We start from the raw sequence: 11,553 nt of genomic DNA on the forward strand, positions 1-11,553 counted from the left end.
TGGCTAGTGCAAAATTACAGATGCCACAGACAGGGCCAGGCAATTGCCCCAACTTGACTCCTGACAGCCTCATGTCCTTCACAGGACAGGGACATCAATGGGGCAGGCTGGCACCTCAGAGGTCAGGGGGTGGGGGTTTGTATTTGGAAGGGGGGCCCTCAGGTTTAGGTTTGGGAGGGGGTGGGGGTCTGGACTTAGTTATTGATGGAGAGGGAGTGGGTTTGGATCTGGCGGTAGGAGTTGATACTTTTTTTTCAATGAGGGAGGCTTTTTGGATAGGGGAGGGGCATAGGCAACAGAAGGGGTGTCATGGGATGACTAGGAGCTGGAGGGGCTGGGCTTGGGGAGGGCAACGTGATGGCCAGAGACAACACAGGTGGGAGTGAATCAGGGAAAAGATCAAGGCAGGCACAGGAAAGTTTCTTAGGAACAGGGGTGATGGCACTGGGAACAGGCCCGGGAGTGGAGGTAAAGGGAGTGCTTGTAGGACGTGTATGTGTGCTGGACATGGATACAGGTGTGTACAAAGTTTTCCTGTGTGAGGTGGATGAATGTTGAGTGTTTGAGTGGGTGCATTTATGTTTCTTGGGAGGAGGGGGAAGAGAGGCTGGGAGAAGACAGACAGGTTGAATTAATGTATATTGGGGTGGTGTCTACAAGTAAGGTGTGTGTGCTGCATGTGGTCATGATGGTGGTTGTGGTGAGTGCTGATGTGGTGTATGGGGTGCATGTTTGAGTATCTGCTGTTGTGGTGACTGTGGGCAAGAGTGAACTTGTGGCAGGTTCTAAGAGTGAGGATGCAGTGCTGGCAGGTATGAGTAGTGATGTGAATGTGGGGCAGGAGGTTGTGGGGAGACAGTGGAGGCAGTGGCTGTTGTGTGTGCTAGTGTGTGTTGAGTGTGTGCATGCTTGTGGTGTGACTTGTGGTGCCTGTGTTTGTCTTTGAATACCTTCTCTGTTGCACTGGGTGAATGCTGGTCTGATTGTGTACTTTGGATGGGTGAGGTGAGGGGGCTCTGGGATTGAGCACAGGTAGCTGTAGGGGAGATGGAGGAAGTAGGAACACTGGCTGACAGGTCAGAGCCTGAGACGATTTCTGTAGGCCAGCCAATTCACTGTGAATGCATACCAGGTAGGCCTTGCTCTGCTGCATCTGGGATGCCATGCCTTGGATGGCATTTATGATGGATGACTGCCCCACAGAGATGGATCTCAGGGGGCCAATAGCCTCCTCATTGAGGGCAGCAGGGCTGACTGGGGCAGGGGCAGAGCTGGCTGTGGCAAAGGAGACGCCCACACTCCTGGGTGAGCGGGCACGGGCAACCGGGTGGGGAGCTATTGGGAGGGCGGAGCTGGTAAGGGGGATGGCGGACAACGATGTAACTGGGCTGGTCCCAGAAGGGTCCGCCACTGCAAGGGAGCTTCCATCGGAGGAGGAATCAGATTCAGAAGTTGCAGTTCCTGTCTCCCCCATGGGGCTCCCCCCGTCCTCCAACTCACTGGTCCCCTCAGCGTTGGTGGACTCTGCCTCCTGGGTCCCGTGGACTGCAGCCTCCCCACTCTCTGGTGCCCCAAGTCCTTCGCCTGCTGATGCTAATGAACACAAGGACAGAAGAGGACAAGGAGAGAGGGTGAGGGTGAGGGTGAGAGAAAGGGAGCACAGGGACAATATCAACACATCTAGCACAAATAACCATCACTTTTTCCCATTTAGAAAGGTCAGAACAGAATGCTGAGCCTACCTCCTGACCACACGATTGCCTACACACAACATGAGACACTACACTGATTCTCCTGCAGATTGTCAAGACTCAATAAACCATGGTTGGGAGTATAATAAAGGACACCTTTAAGTGCTCCATAACTGTGTCTGACCAATCTGCATTTGCCTGTACATACCACATAGATATGGGAAACAGCTCTAGATGAGTTTCACTATGGTACAGATTAATCCTAGGATGTACCCCTCTACATATGCAACCATGGAAATCACACCTACCTATATAACATAACAATAAGGCTTAAAAAAATGATTTCAGCTACATACCCTAGCAAGGATTCGTCAGACATCCTCCATTCATTGGCAAACTTATTCATTCCCTATAGAACATTGAGCACACTCTGAGTACTCACCCCCTTGTGGCTGCTGTGCTGCCCTCAAGCACCCATCCAATGCTGGGTAGGCCACCACCAGTATGAGGGCCATTAGGTGGTCAGGGTCCGACGGGCACCCCTCGTCCGTTGGGAGGACATCCCCAGCTAAGCTTCCACGATCTTCCGGACCCAGCATCCCAGGTCCTCCCACTGCTTTCTGCAGTGGGTGCTCTACCGGCTAGAGGACCCCAGGGCCTGCACTTCATTGGCCATGGCACACCATAGTCCCTCGCCCTGGATGGGAGACACAGAGAGAAAGGCACATTTATGTAGAATACTCACCCACCAACTGTTAACATCTTACATTCATGCTAGACATGACACATACCAATTACCAAACCATGCTTGTCTGATGCAGCACTCTCTGCATGACTCCTACATTCTGAGGAACAGCAGAGTTCCACACCTGCTGGCACAACTACAGAAGGAAAGAGCCTGGCTTATTGGTAAGTAGGATTTGTGTGTTTAGTCACTGTCACTTCATCTATCTTTTCCCTTCTCCTCTGAGTATGGCAGAACTGTCATTTATTATTGCACTATTCTGAAGTGACTCTGGCTATCCTAACCTATCCTGGCTGTTGACACCAGTGAGGAATCCCAGGACAGAGAGTGAAAATCGCTACAATGAGGCACATGGCCTGACTAGAAGGGTGATGGAGAGGACATTCAGCCTACTGAAAGCAAGATTTTGGTGTCTGCACATCTCAGGTGGTTCCCTGGCCTACTCCCCTCAAAAGGTCTGCCAGATAGTTATAGCCTGCTGCATGCTGCACAGTTTGGCCCTGAGAAGGCACGTTCACTACTTGAAGAGGAGAGAGCATCCAATGCATCGGCGGCAGAAGAAGGAACACTAGACAGTGATGAAGATGGGGAGGAGGATGATGTGCACTCAAGAACTCAGCTGATTCAGCAGTACTTCCAATGACAGGTAGGTATGTGCCTTTATTTTGCTCAAAGTATCCTGAAGTACAGTGTGTCAACTGTCAGTAACCATTCTGTAGTATGATCACTGTTCAGTCTCAGTGACTTACATCAGTACACATTGCTGTACAGGTAGGATATGTTGACCTAAAGTACTCCTGCCTTTGCAATGTTTCTCCTGTATGAGTGTGTTCTAAGGTCGTCCCAAACCATTTCCCATCTCTGATATTGTGGTAGTTTTTAAGTGATTTTTGGAATGTACCTTCATTACTGATGTCCAAACACATCCCCTCAGTTAATTGACTCTCTCTGACTTTTCCCCCAGCACTGGCTGTCAATCAGGAGAGGGCAGCATACAGACAATAGAGCTAGGCTGTAATCCTAGCATGTGTCATGAGGCCAATACTGATGTTGTGAGATGTGTGTAGTCCTGTAACTTACATCTGCTATGTGTTGTATATTATGCAATTGATGCCAGTGATTGTAGACTGTGTTATAGAGAGCGTAACAATGTTTTGGTTGTATTTTATATGGCACGCCTGTTTTACACTTTTCACATGTGTTGTAGCGGTGGGTACTGAGCTCCTGTGCCTTTCTGCTACCTGATTACACAGAGATGTGTGGATGGGGAATAGTGACAAGCAGTTACACAGAGGCTGTGTACCCCAACCTGACAGTACAATGGCAGAAACCTAATGTTTAGTATTATTTCCAGTGTCTCATTGTAGTACAAGCATTCCATTGACAGAGAATACATTCACATATACAGTAGGTGTGTTCAAATGAGTTTATTGTGATTTAAAATTGGAAGGGGTGGTGCAGAAGAGTGGGGTCATGGTGGTTGAAATTTTCAGTGTGGTGACCCAGTATCCAGGGGCCATAGGATAATGATGTCAACAAGGTGTTTCAGTGGCACACAAGGGAGACAGCTCAGAAGAGTCTAATTTCCTGAAAGAGGAGTTGATCTTGGCTTCAGTCCCTGCAGGATGTCTGGCTCGGCAGCAACGTTTGCGTTGGGGTTCCTCAGCTACAGGAGATGGGGTTCTAGTAGCCTGGGAGTCCTCTGGCAGGGCCTCCATTCCACTAGCTGCTGCAGATGTAGAGGGGTGGGCAGGACTGTGGCTAGTGGAAGGAGCCTGCTGGTGGATTGGGGACTCAGGCAGGATGGAGGTCAGCTCCTGTAGCACCACTATTAATGGAGGCCCTGGTGGCATTGTGGGCCCGCCACTGCTGCATGGCTTCCTGATGATGTTCCCTCTGCTGCCTCCGGTTCTCTAGCAACGTGGCTAGAATCTGGCCCATCCTGTACTGGGATTGGTAGTATGCTCCCAGGACTTGTGATGTGGCCTCCTGCCCAATCGCTTCCCTGGGTTGCCCTACCCTTTGGCCCACAGTTGCCCTCCCACTGACCCTAGCCCCCTGTGCTTGAGGCCCCGGGCACAGTGTGCCCACTCCCACTTACACCAGGGCCTTCATTGTCTTGAGTGGAAGGTGTTGACTCCGATCCCTGTACACGTGGGCACACTGTAGTATGTTCTGGCCTGGAGGCACTGGTTTGGGGGTGTTGGGCGACTGGTGTTGTGGTGGCCACAGTTGTGGGAGGCTCCATTGTGGCCTGGGTGAGGCTTGAAGAGGGAGACTGACCAGGGGTCACAGATGGCTCAGGGAGGTCTTCCAGTTCCAGACATCCAGAGTTGCTGTCATCACTGGGGCCTTCTTCTGGTGGAGGACTGGTTCTTTGTGGCACCTGCTGAAGGCTGACATTTGCAGTGGTACCTCTGGATAGCGAAGATTGTTATTCACTTCTACCTAACCTGTTTGACGTTGGCTAACCATTGTCTCCAGTCCTCTGGTGATTCCACTGAGGCTGTCAGGGTGCAGGACTGCAAATACCTTCTCCTCCCATGATTTAAACTCCGGGGGAGGACCTGGGAGCCCACCACCAGTGTTCATCACGGCAATTTGATGCCTGGATGCCATGGAATGCACTTTCCCCCTCAGGTCGTTCCACCTCTTCCTGATGTCGTCCCTTGTGCGTGGATGGCTTCCCACTGAGTTCACCTTGTCGATGATCCTCCCCCATTACTTCATTTTCCTGGCAATGGCTGTCTGGTGGACCTGTGCACCAAACAGCTGTGGCTCTACCCTGACAATTTGGTCCACCATGGTGCACAACTCCTCAACTGTATAACGGGGGTGCCTTTGAGGGGACATGGTGATGGTGATGGTGATGGTGATGTGTCTGTTTGTGTGCAAATATGTTGTGTGATGCGTGAGGGGTGTGGTGAGTAAGTACAGTGTGTTCTCCAGAGTGTCCATGGGACGTGTGGTAATTGTGGGTTGTGTGGGTGTGTGTTTTATAGTAGTATATGTGGGGGTTGATGGTATGTGTATGCGTATCAGGTGTGGGTTATTCGAATTGGCAAATGTGGTGTTGTGCTGTGGTGGAGGTACCATTTCGACCATGGCGTTCTGCACCGCCAATGGATTACCACCCTTGACAGACCACTGTGCTGATGTGTGGGTCGTAACATGGAGGGTGGGATGTTATTGGTGTGGTGGTGGGGACTGCCTCGCTCCCACCATCCTTCGGCCTTTCGGTGTAATTTTTTTTGTCTGTTTTCTGGTGGATTATTTTTTTGACTCGTAATACGGTGGGCGGTTTACCGCCTACGCTGCAGTATTTTAGCAGCGGTTGGCACGGCGGTCTTCGGAAAAGACCACTTAACTCATAATGACCATTTAATTCCTTAAAAATTCATATCTCTGATTACCCCTATCTGATTTTAATTGTTTTGGTGTCATTTTAAAGATACAAATATCATCTATGTTTATAAATTGGTGTTGGATTTGTATTGTGTTTTGTGTTTTACTTATTTACTGTTTTGTGATTTTTAAATGCTTTACACACCTGTCTCCTAAGTTGAGGCTTGTCGTTCATTGTCAAGCTACTAAGGGTTGAGCAGGGATTCATTTATTGAGACCTGACTGGACCTAGTGGGGGTTAGTGGCCTATTGTTAAGTGTAGGTAATTACCTGCCCTTACCAATAATCAATTTTCCAACAATGGATTTAAATATATTATAACATGAGACAGGTTTTATAACCCAGCTAGATGGTTATGGAAACATATGAAACCCACACTGCAGCTGCTGCATGCTGTTTGTTAGTGTTTAGTAGAGAATCTCTGCACAGATGGAAATAACAAATACACAATGTATTTTCTACAAACACGTCTAAAACATTTATAATGATAATTTAGCTCTGAAAAAGCTCTTTTAGAACAAAGCTCTTTTTCAAGTTAAAATGGTCAGGGACTAGCATAATTTAAGATAGTTGAGATTTTTACTTTACTAGCTCCTTCCATTATCACGTAGCGTGGGGGACTGAGTTTAACCCACTACAGATGACACCTATCGGCCTCATCTGGGTTTTGCTCCGGCTAACTAGCAGTGCCTCATCTCTACCCAAGAGCAAGGATGATTGAGCAGCTGAGCGCATGACACAATTGACTCGTCAGGGAAATCGTGGTCACTCAGATCGCATCCGTTTCTCTCAGTTACATTGGTCTCACATACACAAGGACAAGCAGAGGCAGTATATGTTTCAATACATTTTAATGAAGCAACTGCATCTTAGATAATAAAGCATGTACTGAAACAACCAGGACGATGAAGCATGACAGGATTAAAATTGTGACAAGGAAAGTGAAGCATAGAAATAACTACCATATTGTCACTAGAATCAATAGACTAATCCCTACCTAGACTATATTAAAGCACAGCATATTAAGCTCTAATTCTGCCCTTCAGGTTCTCTTGGGAAGAAGTCATCCCCCATACCTGAGCAAAGGCCTGAAGTCTCTCATAGGCAGCTGTAGTGAAGCGTTCAGCAATCAGTATACAGTCGTGGTCATCTGGCTGGATCTCCCTCTAATGTGTATGGGACAAGGAAATGCTTTTATAATAAAACAGCTGATGTTCTGAGAAAATGACCCTACGTAAGGATGTGTATGTTTCTATGAATACCAAAGACAAAACGTTACAATGTTTACCGGCAAACTATCTTACTACAGCCTTGAGAGAAGCACAGAGTGCTTGTTTAAGAACACAGTGCTGGTCTAAACAAAGAACAGCTAATTACAGAGAAATTAAACAAGGCCGCAAATGTGGCTATTGTTAAAATAATATACAAAGCTGAATAAAATATATCTAGGTTAAATTGCACAGCAGCAGGCCTAGTGTGCTAAAATAACATGAATGGAGCTATAACTAAAATGGCTACACAACACCATGTACACCTGTAACATGTACTCCCCTCCACTTTCAAGTTCCACCAGTCACTACTGTTTTCAAGTGGCAGAAGAAAATAGGGAAACTATGCACACTATAGGAAGGAGACAGGTTATGGAGTGGTGAAAAATAAATGCAATACAAAATGTGTAAACAAGAACACAGTATTAGAACATTGGGAAGTTGAAAGCTCTGGGCTTAGAATGGTTGGTATAAACTCAGAGCTCCAACATTCAAATGTTTGTCTTTTTATTTCTTGCTTTTTAATTTAGAACATTCTACCCTCAGTGGTGGAATGTTCTAATAGCCATACAGCCCTTCTGCCTCTGGCTATATTGGTTGTTAATGGCCCTCTCCCTCATTATAGGCCACACCTCCAGCTCAGGGCTATAACTGGGGATCAAGGCTTATAACAACCAGTATAGCCCTCAACGGTGGGCTATAATGCTATATTAGCAATCTGAGGCATTGCTGTGGGAACAGAGATACTGAAATGTGGTGCTCAGTGAACTTGATAGACATTCAAATATTGAAACAACGAATTTAGTGAAATAAGGGGATGTTGCCATATTTACAAATATATGAAAATGAACAATCATGGTAAACTGTTTTAGTGTGCATCTTACAATATATGATTTGTTTATTTATTTATTTATTCATTTATTTTTGTCGTAGGTATGGATGCCAGAGGTTCGGGTGCTCCTCTCCTGGACATGTTTTCCAACGTTGGCTGCATGTTAATGACAGTTTTTTGTCTTGTATTAATGTGACACATTTGTAGGGCACTTTTATACTTATTATTATGAACAACAGACAATCTTTACCAGAGAAGAGAGGACTGCATGATTGACCTTATTTAGTTATGTTTTGAGAAATTTAGAACTATTGTGAGTTAAGGAACAAAAATCAATCCTTTAGATTGATCTAACATGCCTTAAATCTGGGCTTGATGAACCAAAGTGATTTGAATTCCTCATCGGTAGATACTTGAAAAACTGGAATTCATGATGTACAGATGTGAGAAGCCGTGTTGTTTAAAGCAGTAGCAAAATGTGAGGAACTTGAAATTAATCAATTTATTTGTTTTATTTGAGTTTTTAAAGAACTGAAGCAAGATGATTGCAAGACTATTGGACTACTGAATATTATGATAAAAAAATATTGTGATACGAGAATATCATGGACAAAATATTGAAAAGTAAGTACATATAGACAAGTATAGATTTTCGAAACCTAACTTTACGTCTATGTACCTTGATGATATTTAATATACACCTACACACAGTACATATAAGTGGAGTTAGGAATAGAAAATCTATATTTACTTACCTTTCAATGTTTTGGATTTGATATTTTGTCTTCGATATTTGCCTTCCTCAATATTATGCCTTTTAACCCTTGGATCAATAATTAGGTATTAGATATTACCCAACCCCAGCATTTTCTTGTTCATAAAAAAAAGTATTCCTGCTTCAGTAGCAACATGTATATTTTAGAACATGTTTTCAATGTCAGATAACATTTCTTCCTATGGAAGTGAATTAATTGTTATTAATATGCTTTTTTATGATATAGCTCATGTCGGACGTCTGTTCAAAACGTTATTTGAATAATTATTGCATTTCATATTCTTGAAATATGTGATGTAGTTGCATTAAAATTGGAAATCAAATATTATTCATAGCATCTGTCCTTTTAGGTTCATTCAATACTGAGGTAAATTATGTTTTTGGAGAAGTAATTTTCCTGGTCTATATGAACATATTCATTTATTCACATATGCATGTTGTTCTTTCTCCATTATGATGTCAGCTGAGAGGTACAGCACTCAACCTGTGTACGCAGCCAATGTTTTACAGTAATGAAGCACTTGCAATTTGAAACGATGTTAAAGTACTCTTTGATGGGTATTAAGAATAGTTAATTACCTGCTTCATCAATAAAAGGCCCTACTGAAGGATAGCTTAAAAATGAAGGTGAATGATAATTAACAACAATTAAATACCAGCTGCAAGTCGCCATTAGCACCTGACCTCTAACCATCCACTATAAGAGGAGTTTGTTTGCCTAGAATGAACTCCAAACTTATATGATTACCAGAAAGGCTTCAATTGAAGGCAAACAAAATGTGCATATGACATAAATTCCTTTGTACTAATTATGCCATAAATATACTGTAAATAAATAATATAAATCTTTGTAGGCCTAGTTTGACAGCTCGCCGTGTGGAAGAGTTCATGTCAGCAGAACATAAAATACAGAGAGGGACACCCCCTTAGCCCCCTTGGTCATTGTCTTTTTTTGTGTGCTTTAGGCATTGACTCAATGGGATTTCCATCACTTTTTGACTTATGTTTTCAGTTTCTGCATGTAAAATTAAGTTCCCTGATTGCAGCTGTTCATGCAGAGACATGCCTTCACCAGGTCTGTCAGCTCACACAGTGGCACCTAGGTGCCACAAAATATCAGCACTATGCACTCTGCCACCGAATGACTAGCCAACATGAAGCAAACATAAAGCAGGCAGTGGCAGCTGCTGACCATTAAAATTGGGTCATAATCCTTGACCTAAATTCCAGTAACCAAGACTGAATCACTTACTTGGAGGTTTCAAGAGGGGTCACTCACAGTCTTAATGTCTCACTTATTCTCACTTGGTCTTAGTCATTTACTACGATTCACACTTGCAGTCATTTATTTTCATTCGGTCTCATTTTCACTGTCTCATGCAGTCTCACTCAATTCTCACTCTGACCCACTCAGACTCTCTTATTCTCAATTACTCTCAATCAATTCCACTCATTCAAAGCCATCCTGATTGACTCAATCTCACTCTGACTCACTTAGTCTTACTTAGTTTCACTCAGTTTCGTTTCAGTCTCACTCATTATCACTCACTTTCCCTGAGTTTCCCCATGACTCACTTGTTCTCCCTGATTCACTGTTCCATTCGTTGCAACTCACTCGATTTCACTGTGACTCACTCATACTAAATGAGTCTCAATCATTCCCACTCATTCCCACGCAGTCTTATTCTCACCTAGTTTCTCTCAGCCTCCCCATAACTCACTCACTCACCATCATTTACTCAGTCCTACTCATTCTGATTCAGTCTCACTGTGACTCACTCATACTCAATCAGTCTCACTCATTCACACTTAGTCCCAATTGGTATCACTCATTCTGACTCACTCAGTCTCACTGTGACTCAGTCTAACTCATTGACAGTCAGCCTCAGTCATTCTCACTCAATCTCACTCATTCTCACTGGTTCTCTCAGTCATACTCATTCTGATTCACTCTGACTCACTTATACTTACTTGGACTCAGACACATAATTTTCACTCAGTGTGACTCAATCAGTCTCACATATTCACCCTGACTCACTCTGTCTCACTCTTTCTCTGACTCAGCCTTGGTTCATTCAAGCTCGCACACAATAACATTCAGTTACATTTCCTGTCATTCTCCCTCACTCATTCATTCTCACTTGGACTCTGTCTTCTTCTCAAGCATTGTCCTCACTTTAACTCACTCCTTCACTGACAGTCTTACTTTTACGCGGACATACACATAGTCACACAGACATGATCACATATACACTCACTCTCTTAAAGACACACACTCTCACACATACATACACAGCTTTTCAAAGCATATTTTTGCTTACCTTGCTCTGTGTGCAGGTCCCTTTTGGACTCCTCCTGCTTCTTTCAGCTTTGGAAACTTGAAACTGAAATCTCAAAACTGCGCAGTCACAGATTCGAGTTTTCAGTCTCTGCTCATTCACCCTACCCTTTCCCAACTCTGTGATAAGTTGGGAAGGGGTAAGGTGACTAGCTGTTTGACATGCAGACAGAGGCACTGCAGGGTCTAAGTCTGCAATTGCCATGGTTAGCTTTATCTGTGACGCTTTACCACATCACAGTTTGGGAGGCACTGAGGCATGCGAGGGCTCCAAGGCCAGGGCTGGGGGTTTCATCAGCCTTTGAATACCTCTGATTGCTGGTACCTTCATGCACCTGTGCCAGGCATCAGATGTCCTCTCTAGCAGAGCTATCTCAGGCTGTTGCTGGTTAGCATTTTCTTTGTATTCCAATAGTGAATAAAAGATTATTATTCACTCTTGGTATAAAAAGGCAGGTGGGTGTAACCCTGGACCCCTAAAGGGGAACCGTCAATGAAA

At 44.6% G+C, this 11,553-nt stretch overlaps 1 protein-coding gene across 1 annotated transcript in view; it reads left to right on the plus strand.

Annotated features, from left to right (window-relative positions):
- Window positions 1-9,043, plus strand: part of LOC138258999 (contactin-3-like) — a 1,120,386-nt gene extending 1,111,343 nt beyond the window's left edge. Inside the window, exon 23 of the mRNA XM_069206372.1 lies at window positions 8,043-9,043. Within this exon, the coding sequence (XP_069062473.1) occupies window positions 8,043-8,137 (95 nt within the window). The 3' untranslated portion in view covers window positions 8,138-9,043. The remainder of the gene's footprint in view (window positions 1-8,042) is intronic.
- The last annotated feature ends 2,510 nt before the right edge of the window (window positions 9,044-11,553 follow it).

Source organism: Pleurodeles waltl, chromosome 9 (assembly GCF_031143425.1).
Source record: "Pleurodeles waltl isolate 20211129_DDA chromosome 9, aPleWal1.hap1.20221129, whole genome shotgun sequence".
Lineage (NCBI taxonomy): Eukaryota > Metazoa > Chordata > Amphibia > Caudata > Salamandridae > Pleurodeles > Pleurodeles waltl.